The sequence below is a fragment of the Cucumis melo genome, chromosome 12, assembly GCF_025177605.1.
Source record: "Cucumis melo cultivar AY chromosome 12, USDA_Cmelo_AY_1.0, whole genome shotgun sequence".
Classification (NCBI taxonomy): domain Eukaryota; kingdom Viridiplantae; phylum Streptophyta; class Magnoliopsida; order Cucurbitales; family Cucurbitaceae; genus Cucumis; species Cucumis melo.
In genome coordinates this window covers 23,256,389-23,276,399 of record NC_066868.1, presented here as the reverse complement: position 1 = coordinate 23,276,399, position 20,011 = coordinate 23,256,389, and the positions used below count along the sequence as shown (strand labels likewise).

General features: G+C 32.1%; 2 protein-coding genes across 12 annotated transcripts; both read left to right on the top strand.

Annotated features, from left to right (window-relative positions):
• The first annotated feature begins 1,501 nt into the window (after positions 1 to 1,501).
• On the top strand, positions 1,502 to 4,387 carry LOC103489326 (calmodulin-binding receptor kinase CaMRLK). Its single transcript, XM_051080557.1, has 2 exons — positions 1,502 to 3,226; positions 3,419 to 4,387. The coding sequence occupies exons 1-2, from the start codon at positions 1,798 to 1,800 to the stop codon at positions 4,063 to 4,065; spliced, it is 2,076 nt and encodes a 691-aa protein (XP_050936514.1). The 5' UTR covers positions 1,502 to 1,797; the 3' UTR covers positions 4,066 to 4,387.
• Positions 4,388 to 12,477: 8,090 nt separating this feature from the next.
• On the top strand, positions 12,478 to 18,831 carry LOC103486971 (uncharacterized). Of its 11 annotated transcripts, none has more exons than XR_007816223.1 (11): positions 12,478 to 13,151; positions 13,523 to 13,583; positions 14,211 to 14,437; positions 15,064 to 15,265; positions 15,795 to 15,929; positions 16,012 to 16,112; positions 16,190 to 16,299; positions 16,465 to 16,630; positions 16,733 to 16,794; positions 17,794 to 17,843; positions 18,464 to 18,831. XR_007816223.1 is itself a non-coding variant. In XM_051080554.1 (10 exons), exons 1-9 carry the CDS (start codon positions 12,714 to 12,716, stop codon positions 17,798 to 17,800), a joined length of 1,335 nt encoding a protein of 444 aa, XP_050936511.1. In that variant the 5' UTR covers positions 12,478 to 12,713; the 3' UTR covers positions 17,801 to 17,843; positions 18,464 to 18,831. The 11 variants fall into 11 exon arrangements, 5 of the variants coding, with proteins under 5 accessions (XP_050936511.1, XP_050936513.1, XP_050936509.1 ...); XR_007816220.1 differs by having other exon boundaries at positions 16,465 to 16,644; XR_007816221.1 differs by having other exon boundaries at positions 17,794 to 18,831.
• Positions 18,832 to 20,011: the final 1,180 nt, after the last annotated feature.

Below are 20,011 nucleotides of genomic sequence, written 5' to 3'. Positions count from 1 at the left end.
GGATAAAAATTAAATCATCAAATTTAGAACGACGAAAGATTAAAATTAAATCATCAAATTTATATAATCAATATAATTTATACAATTACGTAAATGTGAAGGTCATTCTTAATTAAGAATTTAAGAATATCATTGCAACTAAACTACCTCTCTATGAGAGTAATTTTTGGAATTTGCATTCTAAATCTTAACTAATTGATAGACACTATAATAAATCTATAAGTAAGAACTTATATTTTTAGTTATAGGTTGGGTGAGTACTTCATAAATTATCGACTTTAATTTTAATTTTGTACACTAAATTAAACATTTTATAGACTCGTTTGACACAAAAATTAAAATATAAAAATCTAAATGAACACTAAACATTTTCATATATAACAATATTTAAAAAATTATTAAAAGACAATAAAATCTATGGTGAATAGGATCTCCTAAATTTTTTTTGTAAATAAGTTAAAATAAAAAATAATGGGAAATTAAAATGGATTAAATTTAAATTAATAGGGTGATTAGTTTATTTGATTAAACTTAATAAAAAAAAGAATGAAATGGTATAAAATAAAGAAGGAGAAGGTTCAAAAGTTTGGGTAACATAAGATGCAAGTAATAGGTTTGTTGGTGTTGGTGATATTTGAAGAAGTTGTGAGTTTTGGATTTATGTCGTTGAAATTATCCAATACAATACAATACAATACCTATTTGGAATAAAGAAATTATGGAAATTGGATGTAAATTAAAATGATGGCATCTCCGCCCCGTGCTCTGCGCTGCTGCCCCGATACTCACCACTAACGCAGTCTTCCCTCCTTCACTGTCTTCCCCATCATTACCTCCCTTTTCAATTTCATTTTCAAAATACACATTTTTATAATTTTTTTTTTAAAAAAAAAAAAAAAATATATATATATATATATATATATATATATATTTGGCTTTTACTTTCAATTTTCTATGATCTTTTATGCAATCCCAACTCAAGTATTCAATAAAATTGGTTACCATTAGCAAATTTTTATTTTAATTAATTGGTCTGTATATTGATTTTCAAAAAGAAACAATTCCTTCTACCTTCTCCCACTAATCAAAACTCTTACACAACTGCTATTTCTATGTTAAAAGTATATATTAGTATTTTGAATGCTAACCAAAACACTCCAGATTTATTAGTATTATTGTAGAGGTAAAATACTCATTTATATTATATTAGGCAACGTAGATTAATGATTTAGTTTCTATTAAAGTTGGCTTAATAATTTTAAAAATATATCTAAATTGTTTATAGGAATTGGATTCGAGTTTAGAAGGGATTGGATGTTCTATGTTGAAATTTTGACTTTTTCTTTTTCTTTCTCTTTTATATATATATATATATATATATATTTTTTTTTTAATAAATGAAACATCACAAAGAGAAACTAGTTTTCACATGTGATGTGACTTATCTAAAGGGTTATTAATGAGAAGGGAGCTGGTTCCATATCCATTAAGAAAGAAACCCTAATTGTTAAATTTTTTTTAATTTTTCAACAATATCAATATAAAAAACCCACCAATTCCAACACCAGACATTATATTATTATATTATATATACATACTATATACTTTATTTATTACCATATTGCTGTCCATTTATATATAAACAAATATTATATTTCTTCTTCCTACTTCCCTCCCACTCCAACTCCCACTTCACTTCCTTCCATAAAATGCAGCTTTCTACTTCTTCCTCTAATTTCTCCATCTCCATCTCCACTCTGCATGTGAGAGCTTGAACAGAGAAACTTAGAAAAAAACATGGCCACTTTTTGTTTTTGCAGGATTCTGATTCTCATGGCGCTGCTGGTATCTTCTTCTTTTGTAGTCTCTGCTTGCAACTCTTCAGATACCCAATTCGTTTCCAGGGCTTTCCACTCTGTTTCCTCCTTCAATCTCTCATGGATTCTTCATACCTCTGTTAATTCCACCAACTGTTCCGTTCAACACATTATTCTGCCCTCCAAGAATCTCACCGGAATTGTTTCTTGGAGATTCTTAAGAAATTTGACTCACTTACGCTCTATTGATCTCTCCAGAAACTCACTGGAAGGCTTTGTTCCGAATTGGTTCTGGGGAATCCCCACTTTGGTTCATCTTGATCTTTCGCATAATCGATTTGGAGGAACTGTTGGGTTTAAGTTATCTAATTCTAGTCGCGGATTTCCTTCTTCTTCGATTCGGGCTCTTAATCTTTCCAACAATAGATTCTCTAATACGGTTCGACTCACTGGTTTTTCGCGGTTGGAAATATTGGATCTCTCGAGGAATAATCTGCGGAATCTGCCATTTGGGTTGGAGAAGCTTTCTAATTTGACGCACTTGGATGTTTCGAGGTGTAATATTTCTGGGAATTTGAAGCCTATCTCTGTTCTTCATTCGCTTGAGTATTTAGATGTGTCGGATAACTCCATGACCGGTAATTTTCCGTCGGATTTTCCTCTGCTTAATGGATTAAAGTTCTTGAATGTTTCATTAAACAAGTTTAAGGGAGTGATTAACTCCGAAAGCTACAAGAAATTTGGGAAATCAGCATTTGTTCAAACTGGGATTACTCTACTTCAAATCAAAACAAATTCCGGAAACAGAGGTATCCCAAATCCTCCACAATCATCAAAACATCCTCATCACAACAATACCATTCAATCTCACATACCCAATAAAGAACCAGCCAGAAAAGCTAAACCCAAATCGAAAACGAAGGCTCTGATTCTTGCCCTGTCGTTTGGGGCAGCAGGTTTGTTTTTAGTATCGGTCGTTTTAGCGATATGGAGACGAAAAAGAATGATGAAGCGAAAAACCAAATGGGCAATCTCCACGCCAATCCAAGTCCAATTCAAGATGGAGAAATCTGGACCGTTCGCCTTCGAGACCGAGTCAGGATCCTCATGGATCGCAGACATCAGAGAACCATCTTCAGCTTCAGTGGTGATGTTCGAGAAGCCGTTGATTAACCTCACCTTCAAGGATCTGATTGCTGCCACGTCGCATTTCGGTAAAGAGTCCCTTCTTGCAGAGGGAAGGTGCGGGCCCGTTTACAGAGCTGTTCTTCCCGGAGATATCCACGTGGCGATTAAGGTCCTTGAATCCGCTAGAACCGTTGCTCGTGATGAAGCTGTAGCCATGTTCGAGGACCTTTCCGCACTGAAGCATTCCAATTTGTTACCGCTTTTTGGTTACTGCATTGCAGGTAAAAAAATTTGTTGTCTGTATGTCCTTTTGGATTGTTTGTTTGCCTATTTGACTTCTCTGTTCAACCAATTAATTCCACTCTGTTTCTCTTCTTGAAAATTTAAATGGCTCTGTGTTTTGAATGACTGATTTATTTCCACGTACAATGTAAAAACAAACTTCATTTCTGTGCCATTTTCTTCCATTTCAGGTAAAGAGAAATTAGTATTGTACGAATTCATGTCCAACGGTGATCTCCACCGGTGGCTTCACGAGCTTCCGACCGGCGAACCCAACGTCGAGGATTGGAGCACCGACACATGGGAAATCAACAACAATACCGTTAATGGGTCCCATTTTTCGTTACCGGAGAAGTTAGGATGGGCAACGCGCCACCGCATTGCAGTGGGGATAGCGCGTGGATTGGCGTATCTTCACCACGCCGGATCGAAACCGATTGTTCATGGGCATTTGGTGACGTCAAACATTTTACTGGCGGATGATTTCGAGGCTCGAATCGGGGGATTTGGATTACGACATGTCGGGGGGAAGAACGGCGAAGATGGGGTGGAGAAAGATGTGTATTGTTTTGGTGTGGTGTTGATGGAGCTTTTAACGGGGATGCCCGGCAGTGCCAACACGGTGGTGGGAGTGAGAAAAATGGTTAGGGATGGAAAAGCTTTAGAGGTGATTGACCAGAGATTGCGACTCGGCGGCGCTGAATCGGAGATGGTGGAGAGCCTCCGTGTGGCGTATCTATGTACGGCGGAGACGGCGGTGAAAAGACCGACAATGCAACAAGTCCTAGGGCTGCTCAAGGACATTCATCCCACACACACCCAAACCGAACTCGTGTGAAGTGACTCATTTACCCCTCTTGTCTCCTCGAAATATTACGGATCGTGCCACTAGTGACCGAAAAGACGATAATGCCATCGAGGAAAAGTACGTTTCGGAATTGGCGATGATATTCCTCACTTTTGTTTTTGGCAAATGGCATAAACTAAACCTCAAACTTTTCATTGTAAAACTGAACACTCCCATTTACATTAGTTGAACACATTGGAGTTCAATCTTAATATTCAAACCAAAACTACTTAGCCCATCTTGGGCATCAATCAAATTTTGCCATGTAAAAATTTGTTGTTATTTTTTGTTATGAAATCTTTTCTTTAAACTATTTTATGAGGTCATTAAGATATTGTTAATTTGTATTAATAAAAAAAAGAAGTGGAAAGATGAGGTGGATGGGTATGGAAGTTGTTATATATATATATATATATTGTATTGGATTGGGTGGGGGAAGAACAAAGATGAAGGGTAGAAGAATCCCACTTATTGCTTGTCTCTTCTTTCACACTCTCCCATCATCCATTTACTTTATTTATTATTTTAACCCTCATCTTCATTTTTTTTTTTTTACCTTTTGCTTTATTCTTTACTCAGAAAAGAGAGAAAAAAAAAAAAAGAAGAGACGAGAGATTTGCTTTATTCTTTTGCATGGGTTCCCTTAATTACGTTTATAATAATGAATGCCCTCTTTTAATCATCGTTATGTAATTGATTGCTTAATAAATTAATGTTGGCTTAATTGGATCATTAGTAGTGAATCATGGGCTGCTGCTATGTGCCTGTTTTATATCAAGAAAAACAGTATGGTCCTTCTTTATTATAACAAATTAATGTGGTGTACTTAATTATGATTAATGAACGTTTGAAACAAAACTACTGGATCTCTCATAATTTTTTAATTGCATTTCAAAATATTTATGTACTGTGATTTTCATGGCTCTTGGGTTTTAACATTTTTGTTTAATGTTAGAATAAGATTATTTAAATGCGTTGGAATTAATGTCGCTCATATTTGTTTCGAAAGGTACACTTTTTGGTGTGTTCTGTTTTTTTCTTAATTCAGGAGTACGATCTTTTTCATTTCTTTTTCGACTGGTTGCGTGTCTTCCTTCTCTGTGATAGATATGATTTGTTGTTTTGAGGGTTTTTAATATATAATGTGATCAAAGTCCCACATCGGTTAGATAAGATGATGATCATGTGATGTTTTTTGAAATAGTACTAAAAACAAAATTATGAGAGTGTATACCCAAAGTGGACAATATCATACCATTGTGGATAGGGGTGTAAACGGGTTGAGTTGTTGGAATGTATTAATTTTGTTTTCTTTCCTAATGTTTGTACAAAATTTCGAACATTCATAAAAGTTCAATATACATTATCCATAACTATTAAATAAATAATAAAATATCTATAATATAAATATAAATAAATATATACAACTCAACCTAAATTATATTTTAACCCAACTCATCCCATATAATTTGGGTCGGGTAGTTCGGGTTATTCTTACATCCCTAATTTTGGAGATGTTTTTTCCTTTTTCTACTTTTTAAGTTTATTAAAAAACTTAATTTTACAACTTTACATTTCAAATACATACTTACTAAACTTCAATGTATTAATTGAACGAGCAAAACTTACCCTAAAAAATAATATGGACAAGTAGTAAAGAAAAATCAATTCAAATTCTGTTCCATTCAACCTTTCCATCTATTACTTTGTCTAATTCCTGGACCCTATTGGCGCTATGTTTTTGAAAGTCAATATATCTATTAGCTCAGTTTGCCTACTTTAAGTAATGATGTTGAATGTGAGTAACTTACTCAAATGAAATCCACTGTTAGGTTAAAGATTTGAAAACCTTTTTAAAATAAATAGGAAAAATATCAATTTAGGATTAATACGTATGCCACTTATAATTTTATCAACTATAGACTTCCAATTTTTATATCGAAAAATTGTCTATGCATTGATTCTAATTGTTATACCTAAACTTGGCCTTTAAGAAGTCCAAACGTGTAAAGGATTAAATTAATTATAGTTTTCAAATATAATCTTAATAAGTAGCCTAAATTTATCCACTTATAACAATTGGGATGTGTAACTACTTATAATAATATAAGATTTAAATGCAACTTTCTTTGGTCCATTGATTTGCTTGTCGTTGGATAACGAGAGAGATGAGAGGTAGAGAAATCCCACCGAATGTGCCAATTTGTTCGTACTAGGTTTCAAGAGAAACATGTTTTGTGAAGTTGAACTTATGTTGATGTTGTCTTTGTGCTGATTTGATGTGATGTGGTTCAATCTACGGTACTTGATCATTCTCTCTTAGTTAAATAAGTACGCTTCATGTATGAAAACGGAGTGCTTGATATTCTTGAAGTCTAGATGTTGGAATAATATTTGTATCTTCAAAAAACTTGAGCTTCAAGGAGCGGTTTAGTATTTAGAAGCTATTGAGTCTTCTCTATTTATAGAGTCGTGTGGGATTTATGGGCTTGAGTTTGGTTGGTTTATGGATCAGACCCATTAGCTCAACCATATGGATTTTAGTGTTATTTATCTAAATTTGGGCTCAATTGAACTTTAACTCAAATAAATAATATTTAATTAGACTAAAATAATTAACTTCATTTAACTGTCATCATAAAAATACATATCATCGTAAAAAATGACTTCAACTTTAATTTGAGACATATGTCAACTTCCAATTAGTCATAAATTCAATTATTTATATTTCTGTAATTAATTTGGTAAATGACATGACAATTTGTTATTGCACCAAAATGTCTGGTTCAATTTGATTTCGATTGATTTATTGTATAAACCAACATGCAAGCCAAATCAAATCCACAACATATATATGTACCATTAAAAATAATCTCTAACCCTAGACAGTTTTAGTATTTCATTATGATATATGTACATCTGTTATTTACAAAAGTGTTGGAGTAAAAAAAAAAAGCCAAATTCAATCTATAAAATATTAGTTCTAATTTCAATTTGAAAATACAATTCAAAACAAAAGTGGATACAAAACTAAAAATTTGCAAGAAAAAAGAAAATACAAAAAAAAAAAAACAGAAAACAAACCAATAATGATAAAGTTTTTTTTTTCTCTCAAGATAATAATAAAAAATTACAATTCATAAGGAAAATACTCTTTGAAAATTAATTTATTTCATAAAATTTTAAAATGAAAAAATATGAAGCTTTAAAAGAAATATATTTTGTTTTTAAAATACGGAAAACAAAATGATTTACCTAAACATATATGATTTAAAAAACAGAGAAAAAAATCAAAAATTTGAAATAGTTACTAAACCCGACATAAATTATTGATTTTATTTTTTGTTAAGACATTAGTTTTGAAAATTTCTTCTCTATAAAAATCGATGGTTTAGTTTACTTTTTCGTCTACTCAAATCGATAAGATCGAACCGACTTTCACGGAAAGAGAACATAGTTGAATCACAATGACAATGAAAATCATGAATCAAATTATAGGGAGATAAGCAATGAGTCAATATAATTGGGAAAGAATTGTGTATAGGTGTTAATTAGTGAAAGAGAAAGTAAGAGAAATTAAAGGGAAACAAAAAAAGGAAAAAGATTGAAAATTTGAAAATGCATGCATAATGCATATGTGTGCATGTGTGGGTTTGGTTTAAAGTTACGTGGTTGGACCGCTTTTTTAAAAAACCTTACTTTTGGATTTTACCTATTTTTTGAAATTTTGACCATTTCTTTTCTTTTTTTAGTTTCTATCTATCTTTTTCCTCCCACTTTCTTTCCTTCTTCCTTCTCTAAATATTCCAAACATTCTTAATTTTCCACACACTCTCTCTCTCTCTCTCTCTCATTTAAATTAAACTATTTATATTTTTTATTAATGTCACAATATGGTAGGAGAATGATTCAATCTTAATGATGACTTATAGTCAACATTTTCGTACGTACAAGAATTAACAAACACAATCATTTAAATTATTCAATACTCCATGGTACAATGCATGATTATCGTCGTAACAAACATAAAATCATATATGAATTATAGATCTTAGTCTAACGAAATTCATGTTGTTTCCTTAAAACAAATTTACTCATCCTAACACTTGAGTTTTGAGAGTAGTTGTCTCTTAGGATAGAATATATCACCTTTTTTTTTTTCTAAGAGTAGCACCTCGTTTAGAAGATCAACGAACGAAATTTTGTAAATCTATCAGACGTCAAGATTTTGGATAGTAGAGATAAATTCTTTTTTTTTTTTTTTTTTTTGAAGAATACAAAGGGTTATAGAAAAGATATCATTTTCAACCAAATAAAAAATGACTTTATTTATAGACTTATTCGTAGTCATTCGAAAAGTCATGTCTTTTTCTATAATTTGGTTATTAGTATTTTTCATGAAGCGATATTATCCACTCTCGTGATGCATCCATTTATGAAGAAATACAAATAATTAACCATTTATTCTAACGCACTTTAATAATTTACAGTTTGGAAAGCATTTTTAACTAGTAACATATTCCAAACACTATAAATTCTATATATGTATATATATATAATTGGTTACATGCCTATTATTTAAGTTCAAACGCATATTTAATCTACTGTGTCAAAAGATTTCATACTGAAAAAATTGAAAAACTTTAAATTGTTTATATGATGGATACTAATTCTGATGTGTTATCGAACAGTTTTTCCAACTAAAGCAACTAGGAAAAAGTTCATTTGACTACGTTCATGCAACAACAGTAATCAATAATTTATGTGTAGATAAAGAAAGCACTTTACTTATTATTATTGTGTTTTTATTATTTTCTGTATGGGTACAAATTAAATCATTGAGAATTAGAAGTGGTAGGGTGGCGAAATGAAGGTGATGGCAAGTGTGTCCATGATGGGTTTGGGAAGTTTCTTATGGATGTAGTGTAGCACAATCATAATGAATATATATATCCATGAAACCTAATTATTATAAAGTTTATATTTATTTATTTATTTATTATTCTTTATGAGTCAAATATATATATATATATATATATATATATATATATATATTGTAATTAAAGTTGAAAGGTGACAGTTATTGAAGATTAGATTTCACGACAAAGCAAAAGTTGAAAAGTCGAAGTCGAAGTGGATTGTGATTGTGTGTGTGAGAGAGAGAGAGTCACTACAGTACTATACTCATTATTTGGTGAAAAGAAACCCAACATGATCTCTTCCTATGTTCACCACTATATATATCTTTTTCATCTTTAACTAATAATGTCCATTGCCGCCACTTATGATGCATCTTCATTACCAAATCTAATTTCACTGTTAATCTCAAATGTTTTTACTTTGTAAAATGATATTAAAAATCACTTTTGTTGGTTTGAAGATGTGATTTAAACTCAAATTCAAAACAAGATCAAGGTTTAATTTCACATAGTTAAATGTCATTTTTATATAAATAAAATTGATTTCAAATTATAAAAAAAAAAAAAAAACCATGTTTTAAGCATGATTTTGAAAATTATTAAAGTGTATTTTTACCGGTTCGTAATCACTTTCAAAAATAAAGAACCAAACCATTTACAAAAATAATAAAATTTCATATTCTATCAATATTAAATATTGATCAAATTCTAGCAAAATGCATCGTTAAATTCTAACAAAATGCGTTGTTATATTATGCATTTTGATAGAATTTGAAATTATATCAATACATACAATAATGTTGTTTGAAATTATATCAATACATACAATAATGTTTATCACACAAGTACACAATGTCTATCAATATTGCACTCATACATGCCATTAAAAATCTATCAAAACTTTACTATATTTTATAAATATTTAAAATAATTTTGTCATGAATAAAAATTTGCTATTATTATTTATGTACTTGTATGTTTGTAAATAAATAATAATTCATTGAATATTCAATTCTACCTGATTCCAAATTTGTGTAATTTAATTGTTTAATAAGTAGAAATCATGATTTTTTTTAAGGCCTCTATTGGTTTTTTTAGGGCATTGAATCATTCACTTAGGACGGACTATTAATTTATATTTTGAGGAAGAGTTTACCTACAAAATAATTAAAATAATATATGGATGGGGTACCTGCTAAAATTACTTTAATACTTAAAAGTTACATTTTAGCATATGGGTAAGTGAAGTTTTAAGAAAGTAGAAATTACCTTATTTGGAGGTATCATGTCTTATGTATGGTGGGACTAAACCTACAACTGCTTTGGTCTCTTTCTAAATAAGACGTAAAAAGGTTGCTGAATTAAGCATGGGCAGAGCTATTAGTTTAGGAAAACAAGGTTTAGGCTTCGAGAACATTATTTGGGCCATTTGACCCGACTCGACCCAACCCAATTGCTTCTTGTTCTAATAAAATATATAATGTAACTATAATAGGTCATAATTTTAGAAATAATAGAGTAACGTTTTTTTTTTAAAATATAACAAAGTATATCATAGACACTAATAAGCCAATATTTATAATATGATATATAAAAGCTCATTTTCTCGACCTAAATTTTTACTTTCAAATATCAAACATATAATTAATTTTTTTTACATCACTTTCATATTAACAACAATTTTCACATACGACGACTTTTCTATTTTGTTATTTATTCTAACGTTACTTTTAAATTGCATTAAGTTGGTAGAAGTTTAATTCTTAGTTTTTAACATTATATCTAAACTTACAATAATTATAGTTTTAATAAGCCTCTTAAAAATGTGATGTATAAGTTTTTAATTTAGCATTTAAAAATTTCACAAAGTATGAAAAATGCTTAAAAATTAACAAATTTATTAGGCAAAAAAAAAAAAAAAAGTCTTCAATTCAACCTTAATAAACTTCAATTTTGAAACAATCAATAGTAATATTGCCTTTTGGTACTACACATTAAACATACGATAAAGATATCTTGATTTACTTATATTTTTTCAGAAGTTTAAAAACTATATAAGACACAAATTTAGACGTTAATGAGCCTAAATTTGTACCTTACTTAACGTCGTGCTCCATAAAATACTTAACGTCAATTGATTTTCCTCGTTCCAGTGTAAAATTAGATTTATATGGACGTATGTCCCTCTTTACAAATAATACTGGATTCGTCACGGTTAGCGGCATACATGAGCATGAATTCTTTCTCTCTCCTCCCTTTAAATCTTGTTATGTTAGTCTCTTTCACAAACTCACAATTAATTTAAACATTTTCCACTACTAATTTATTTAGGATAACTATAATAGATTGCACATTCACGACCAAATAGTACATAGAAATATTTCTAAAAAAATCGTAAATATAACAAAGTCTATTGATAAATAGACTCTTACTGGTGATAATTCATATTAGCAACATGGACTTAGTACTAATAGACTCTAGAAACTAGATCAAAATTTTACTTTATTTATACCTTTTTTTGCATTATATTGTATTTGCTAATAATTTGGACTTGATTTCTATATTGATAATTATCTTTTTGTTAGTTTTCATTAGGAAAATTATAGCAAATAACATAGTTTAGAAAATAAATTAAAAAATGTAGCACAAAAATACAATATTTGTAAAAATAACAAATGCTAGACCAAACAACTAGTAAAGTTTTTTAAAATACCAAGTTTGTTCTTCAATGGCTATCACTAATATAGTTGATAGAAGCCATCATTGATAGTTGCTATCAATGATAGCAATTGATAGCACACTTCTTAAATTGAAAGCTAATAATGATGACAATTATCAGTGGTAACATCTATTAGTGATGGTTGCTATCAACGATAGCTTTTAATTTTTAGAAATAAGGAAGAAACCTTTGAAATGGTAGTTGTACATGAGCTTTTAAGGGGCCGTTTGGGTTAAATGTTATCTAAGACTGTAATAACCACCTCTTGCTACAATAAATACTATTTAAAAGTCTCAAATTGCCTACAACAAACATAATTCTAAAACCCCCAATTCGTTCGGTTTTTACCTCTTGACATTCATTTTTTATTTTTATTCTTTACTGTAGTGATTACTATTATCTTATCAAGCTAAAATAGTCTACACATTTTAACACTTACTGTTATAACTCGAACTAAAATAATCTATATCTCAAATATAAACTATTCAAATCAATCTATAATAATCTAGGTCAATCATATCTATTTGTTTGGGTGTTAGTTGTGTGCCATACATATAATTATTTTATCTTTGTCTTATATATTCTCCTATTTTTTGACTTAAATGTGATGTATGGAAGTTGCCCATTCCATCGTAGGGTTGTCTTACTTCGACATGAGAAGTGAGAACCCACATTTCGAGCCTTGTAAAAGCCCAACACGATATTTGGGCTTTTGGCCCGTTTATACCTAAACGAAACAGTTCAAACAGTTGAAAGCCTCATTTCAATATCATCCGACTGTGGAGCTTCGTCGGGGCGGTTGAGTTTTCTCCAATTTTCTTCAATTTTCTTCGTTTTAATTCAATTGGAGACTGAAAACCCTTCTTCCCACTTCCCAGTATCGCCATTGATTCAAAATCCCAATCGTTCTGCATTCAATTGGCATCCAATTTTCGATATCTGAAGTATCGTTTCTTTCTTATTCAACTGTTTCCTTTCGGGTGCTGAGGATCGAAGCTCTTATGGCATCCAAGAAGAAACAATCTGAAGGAATAGCTTTACTCTCGATGTACAATGATGAGGATGATGAAATGGAAGACGTTGAAGACCTAGAAGAAGAAGAAGAAGATGGTGAGCTCCATCCGCAACAGATGCAAGAAGAGGGAGGAGAGGAAGATTATGCTGGAGTTAGGGTTGCAGAAGAAGAGTTGGTTGCAAACAGTGATAGAATGATTATCAGTGATTCTGCTAATGATTCGACGCCACCGGTTGCTAGTGAAAATTTGACTCCAGATAAGCTCAAATACGGGTCATCCACACCGCAGCCACCCCAGGTTGTGGTTTCATCGTCGCCAATGGTATTACAGACTGGGCAATTAGATAATTCTGGTAGGAGAAGGGGGACACTTGCGATAGTTGATTACGGTCATGATGAAGCCGCAATGTCTCCTGAGGCTGAGGTACTTACAACATCTTTACTTCGTTGGTGAGAAACGGATGACTCTACTTTTAATTTTAAAATTTTAGATTCCTCTTATTGTTGAACAAAGGTTTTAAACGTTTGATGGCTAAGGTTATAGTAGAGTGTGAAGTCTACATTTTAAACAACGGGGCATCAAATAAATAATTAAATTAAACGAAGTGTTGAACAAAGATTGACGGAACCACTTTGAGTTGTTGGGTAATATGTTCGTTAAGTTTAGGTAGGGAAATTAAGCCAGCCTATCTGAGAGAAATTTATTTATTGAAGTATGTGTTGTAACCTTCATCTTATTTGTAGTGACTGTTGAAAAGTTGTGTCTAATACTTCGTTCCTATTGTTTGCATTCAGGATGGAGAAATTGAGGAATCTGGTCGTGTCACATTTGGTGACGAGCTTTTAGGCACTAATGGTTTGTATGATTCTTTTAATTGCGGAGTGTTAGTTTGCTTCTTCTCATTTCTAAAATCTATAAATGCTGCAAGCTCACAGTTAATACACATCTGTTCTATAGAAATTTTTATTCCTATCAGCCTTACTTGTTTAGCTATTAATAACGTTTTTAATAGCTAAATGGTTTGTTTTACGACATGTTAGTTGTTTACTTGAAGCATTAGTGGCCAGGGGTGGGGTTTAGGTTTGGCAATTTGAGGATATGATAATATAACTCATGATGTAGAAAGTAGAAGTGGTTTTCTTTTTGTTAAATGCTGAACTCCTTGCAGCATCTTGGCTGAAAAAATTACTATATCTTGGAAAGACTAGCAACGTGTAGGTTTTTATTTACCCTTTCACTGTTTCACACTATCATGGTTATATATGTGCGGCAAACTTATTTATTGGCACTGGTGTTTTGTTGTGTTAAATCTTTTAGGATTCAAGATTGGCTATATCATGATGATTTCCTTTTAGTTGATGGATGAACTTGAAGGGTTAAATTTGAAATACTATCTTCAGCTGGAAATTTGTTGTGATGCTTATAGTAACTTTTCCTAATTCATCTTCTGTGTGATTAATTTCAGTTATTTTTATGGTGCAGGTGATTTTGATAGAACATCTCCCGGAACTGTAACGATCTCAACATCAAACAATCTATCCACTCCTCAAATTTCTGAATCGCCACATTCTGGTTCAATGAACAATGGGATGCCAGAATCTGAAACTGAAAAAGTTGAGGAAACTGTTGAAGAAGAGAAAAAAGATATTGATCCCTTGGACAAGTTTCTTCCTCCTCCACCAAAAGAAAAATGCTCAGAGGATCTGCAAGTAAGTTTCCTTTCCGATATAAGAACTACTTATGTTCTGAGAAAATATTATGCGAATGTTAATCTAGATTTAGTTAAGAAAATAAAACAGTTATGGATGGACTATGGAATGTGTTTACTTCTTTTTAGTTTCTCAAGTGAATAACCCTTCTCGTAAAAATTGAGTAGCCTGAGTTGGTTACTAATGCAACTGAGCAGGATATGGGTTTGGGATATGTTTAAATGTTGCTGGGCCTGATGAATTATATGTGGGTGAGGAGTGTTAATTGGTTTCTGACCTTGATGGGGATTGGTCTTTTTTGGCCCTCTTTGATAGCCATAAATTTAGAATGTGAATGGACAGGGGATTATGTAAGTGGAAGGTTTTAGTGCGATGAAATTATTTCAGTTCAGCTGGCTGTATTGGGTTCTTAATTCTTAGCAACTTGGGTAGGACTTACCTTGTGAACCAGTTAAAAGGAGGCAAACCCCTGTGGATTGCTAAATAAGAAAACAGTAGCTTTTAGTCATTAATAACCACATCCATTTTACCTAAGAAACCAGATCCATCTAGTTTATCCAATAATCCAAGGCTCAACCATTTTTATTCTCCTGACATTCTTGTTCCTTTCCTAATTTTATTTGCAGAGGAAAATCAATAAGTTTCTCGAGTATAAGAAAGCTGGAAAAAGCTTCAATGCAGAAGTACGGAATAGGAAGGACTACCGGAATCCAGATTTCTTGTTACATGCTGTGAGGTATCAAGATATTGACCAGATTGGGTCTTGCTTCAGTAAGGAAGTGTTTGACCCTCATGGATATGATAAAAGTGACTACTATACGGAAATAGGTCATTGACAATTCCTTTTGTATGTCTCTTTTGTGTTATTTCTCAACTCTCCTTATCATTATCAAAAAGTCACATGCTCTTGGTCCATGTACAACATTACTTTAAGTAATACCTTACATTAAATAAGTTTTGTTGTTGTTGGGTTTTTTTTTTTGAATAAATAAATTTCATAATCATTTGTCTTGACAATTTGAAAAGTTCACTCTAGATTTTACTAGAGAAATACTGGCTGTCGCGTGGTGATGTTTTGCTGTTGTGAACGCATTGATTAGGATCTTTTGGCGTCTAGAGGTTATCAAAGAACTAAAATTTGCACAAGTGACAGAATTTCTGTCTTTCTCCTCTCAAATGTAACAAGCATTTAGGTTGGTCTATGTTCTCTGCACATTCGACATTAACCCATTAGCTAGATGCAAATTTAGTATGTGGTGAAGACTGTACATGGTACAAAATACAAATGATTGCATTGTTTACATGCGCTTATTATTAATTTCAAACATTATTTTTGAAGTTTCATATGTTGTAATAGAGGCCGACATGAAACGTGAGATGGAGAGGAAGGAGCTGGAAAGGAAGAAAAGTCCGAAGATGGAGTTTGTTTCAGGAGGAACCCAACCTGGTGGTACAGTTGTTACTGCTCCTAAAATAAATATACCTTTTTCAGGTTTGTACCAGATATACTCTAGTCTCTTTCTGATTATGCTATTTTTCTTCTTATAGCGTTTATCTTCCAATTCCTTTTACAGGTGTTTCAGCTATCACAAGTAGTGGATTGCATTCAGCAGCTCCTGCATCTGATGCCATTCCTAGGGATGGAAGACAAAACAAAAAATCAAAATGGGATAAGGTGATGATTTGCTAACGTGTAATGTACATATCAAGCGATCTCTACTGTTTGCTAAGTATTTGTTGAATGCATTTCAGGTAGATGGAGATAGAAGGAATCCAGTAATTTCTGGCGGGTCAGATGCAGCTAGTGCCCATGCAGCTTTACTATCTGCTGCTAATGTTGGCTCTGGATACATGGCTTTTGCGTAAGTTCATTTATTCTTTCTCGAAAATGACATTGTTTTTTGTTTTTTAATTAGCATAAGTATCGTAATGCCTTGGAGACATCTTAGAAACAATATGAGTGCTGAGCGCTCTCTTTTAATGGTATCTGAAAGTTCAATGTTGACTTGTGTCATTCCTGTTGACAGGCAACAAAGACGGCGAGAGGCTGAAGAAAAAAGATCCAGCGAGAGGAAATTGGATAGAAGATCATAAAAGCAAATAAGTTCTGTTCCATAGTTTTAAGTATCAAACGATTTTGAAAAGGAAGGGAAATGGCTTGTAGCTTCGTATCTTTGACTAACCATGTATACGGTCAGAACAAAAATGTAATACTTTACCATTAGTTCCCTCTTGCAAATGTATTATTTTTTGCTAATTAACTCATTTTTCCATTAAATTTCTTGACTTGTAAAGATGATCAGGGGGAAAAGTGGAAAACAAATTGCACCAGACCGAAGGAGGAGGCTCCTTTTTCTGTAAGTTTCATTAGAGTAAGAAAACTGACTACATAACGTGTTCGTGGGAACTTGCTTTAAGATTTTCTTTCTCTACCGGATAGAAAATATTAATGAGATCTATAGTGATTTTCACTGTCAGAAACTTAGTCAGGTCAAGGTTTTAAATGCCAATCAAGAATTTGCTTGCTACTTCCCTAGGTTTTGAAGGTTAAGGAATATTTGTTCACCATATTAAGCTTTGATCTATCTTTATTCTGTTATCTTTTTTGGCCTTGTAATTTGTATTTACAGTATAGTGGATTCCCTCCTATGAGTAAAAAGGGTAAATCAGAACCCCTAAAGGAGATACGTAGATGTACAAAATCCATGTCTTATAACCATCAAGTCAGTGTAAAAATTGACAAATGATCATCTCTATATAGGTTGGCCATATTGAGACAGTGACGTTTTTGCCTTACAGCTTCATGCCCTGTCCCTGTCCTTTTCCCCACGCCTCTCGATCTTCTTCAACCCTACAAACAGCCAAAAACCCAAGCAATTATGAACCCCACAATCAAATCAAGCTGCTTGATTTTAGGCTGTCTTCACTTCCTCTTTGTTTTCTAGTTTTCACTCACACACACACATTACCAAACCAAACATCACCGAATGCTTTAAAGTCAATACCATCAGGCCTTTAATTCTTCCCTCGATGCATGTTTTGCCGAAAGTTACTTCTTTCCCTAAATAATCGCAAAAGAATAAAACAAGAGACCCCACACCTTGGCCTACCTCATTCATTATCTCATAACTTTGTTTGCCTTTCTGTTCTAAATTAGTCCATTACATTTATGTTTCAACTTAGGATATAGGAAAACCTGAGTTGATTTGAAGCAGAATTATGACGTAGATTTGGAAAAAGGAATCTTGTGTTTTACATCGAAACAAAGAAGATCCAAAGGCAGTAATGAGAAAGATGGGTCGGTTTACAATTATAATGTTGTTGAGTCCGATCAATCCCTCCTTTTCTTCTTGCAGGTGGTGATTGCATATTTTCAACACAAGTACGTGTGGGTCAGCTTGAAAAGGTAAGTCATTGGCACCCGAAAAATGGTTTGAAGTTCCTTTTTTTTTTCTTTTCCCTCCACTCGAGAGAATATGCAATGGGATTCTTTGGATTGGAAGGCCAAAGACTGTTTATTCTCCTCTCATTTTCTAACCAACAATACTTTGGTGCTTCTCATGAGTCCATATTCGTGCATTCTACTTTAATAAAAGAAAAGAAGTATTTTCAAAGAAAAGTAAGAAGAGTTGACATGGAAAAACTACGAATAATTAGGTAGATGCATGAAAATGAATGCAGCTTAGGATGCACCTAAAACTTATTTTTTATGTGGGTAGACCAATATATCCTTACAAAACAAAAAAGTTTGACATCGATGGTAGAGATTAATTCAGTATTTTTGACATAAAAAATTATCATCCATTAATCTCAATATAAATATGATTGACAAATAAAAATAACTGAATATACTACTTCATCAAGTACATAGATGTTTTAAATCTTTGGATGCTCTAGGATGTTTCAGTTTTGTGAGTGTGTAGTAAAAGACCAAAATACACACCTGCTTTGTCGATGGTGGAAATGGATTTATATGTTTTTGCACCCTTTAATTTGCTTTTTGGTTAAAACTGCTTTTGTTGGTAGTTGCTTTTGGAATAGAACACAAGTTTTCTTCTTTTGAGAGAGAGAAAGGAAGAGATGCATGTGAAGGTAAGGTAAAAGAGTTGTCCCATTGCCATGGTTGCCTTTGCATGGATAAATTAATGCACGCTTTCACCTCAGTTGAGACCAGAGAAAAGGGTGACGGAGTTTCCGGTGCTTCTTATTATTTTTATGCATCACCTTTCACCTTTGTGTAGTTATACATCATCTATCATCCTTTTATATTGGCCACATAAAAATAACCCCTCAAAGTTTCATCTTTTATGGTCACTATCCTTTTTTATAAATTGTTATAACAGTCTCTCTTGATCCCTCCCGATCAAAATCGACCGTGAGATTTGATTAAAGTATTTAAATTTCTTTCCTTATAACCTCAATGCAATCTCCAACTTTCCAAAGAACACTTTCCAAGAATTTGTAATTATTTGGATAAAAAATTAAACTCTACATGGGCAAAGTAATAGAAAAATACAATATTTTCCCACATCTCCTCCCCACTCCCTTTTTAAATGGATATACCTCGAGAGGAAAACGGATCTTTAGCATTTAGCAACGAGACTAAATTTAAGATTTAGTAAAAGCATAAGCAAAGTAATCAAATTAGCATCCTAAACTTTTTGAGTTCTTGATAAATGAATGGCAAATGGACCTACAAATTTAGCCAAATATTGGTAATACATAGGCAAAACTTTTCATCTTTTGCTAGAACCTTAGGTTACTAATTTCCTTTCCAACATTACAAGAGAACCATCGAAAAGAAATCCTTTGACATTTGGTAGTCAATGGAACTAAGATTTGAAATCACATGAACCTAATTGAAAATAACAAAAGAATAATATAACTGAACAAGAAAAAAGTGCATGCTTTTTCGAATAATTAACATTTAAAAAATTAATAGTGAAAATGATTTGTAATAATTAAAGAGAAGTGAAAAGAATCTTGATAAAGCTAGTAATGGCCATTAGTGAAGTAAACAACATCTTTATTAGTAGAATATTGAGATAAATACAAAGAAGATCACGAGAATCATTTTAAAATTAATTATATATATTATTAAAAAAAAAATCAGTTTTTAGAGAGAGAGAAAGCAGAGATTTCGAAGCAGCAGTAAGAGACGTTGGTGAATTAGCAATTGGTGAAAGGCGGTTTGGTTCCTTACAAACACACGTTGGAGTCTACTCATACTTCTGAATCCCACTGCCCTTCTTTTTTCATTTCTTTATAAATATAATACTACCAAAACTTTATAAATCTTGATATCAATATTTCAATTTTGCGAACACATTGTCCAATATGTCAATAACATTTCGACAATGATAAGTACTTTTAACAATGGATATATATTTTAGGTCTCAATTTTGTTGCTTATTTTTGGATGAAATTGTATATAAAATATATGGTTCTATATATGCTATGTGTGTTAAAATTACATCCTTATATTTGTATAATTATGGAAATTATCATGATTTATGGTTGGATAAATATTTATCATCTTGGTGTTTAATTTCTACTATTATTATAAGTTTGAGA

What these genes read in the sequence shown, in the direction of transcription:
- LOC103486971 (XM_008445146.3), top strand. Translation starts at nt 12,714, where the DNA reads ATGGCATCCAAGAAGAAACAATCTGAAGGAATAGCTTTACTCTCGATG. An exon ending in CAATGTCTCCTGAGGCTGAG is followed by an intron (nt 13,152 to 13,522) that starts GTACTTACAACA and finishes GTTTGCATTCAG; the next exon opens with GATGGAGAAATTGAGGAATC. An exon ending in AAAAATCAAAATGGGATAAG is followed by an intron (nt 16,113 to 16,189) that starts GTGATGATTTGC and finishes AATGCATTTCAG; the next exon opens with GTAGATGGAGATAGAAGGAA.
- LOC103489326 (XM_051080557.1), top strand. Translation starts at nt 1,798, where the DNA reads ATGGCCACTTTTTGTTTTTGCAGGATTCTGATTCTCATGGCGCTGCTG. An exon ending in TTTTGGTTACTGCATTGCAG is followed by an intron (nt 3,227 to 3,418) that starts GTAAAAAAATTT and finishes CTTCCATTTCAG; the next exon opens with GTAAAGAGAAATTAGTATTG.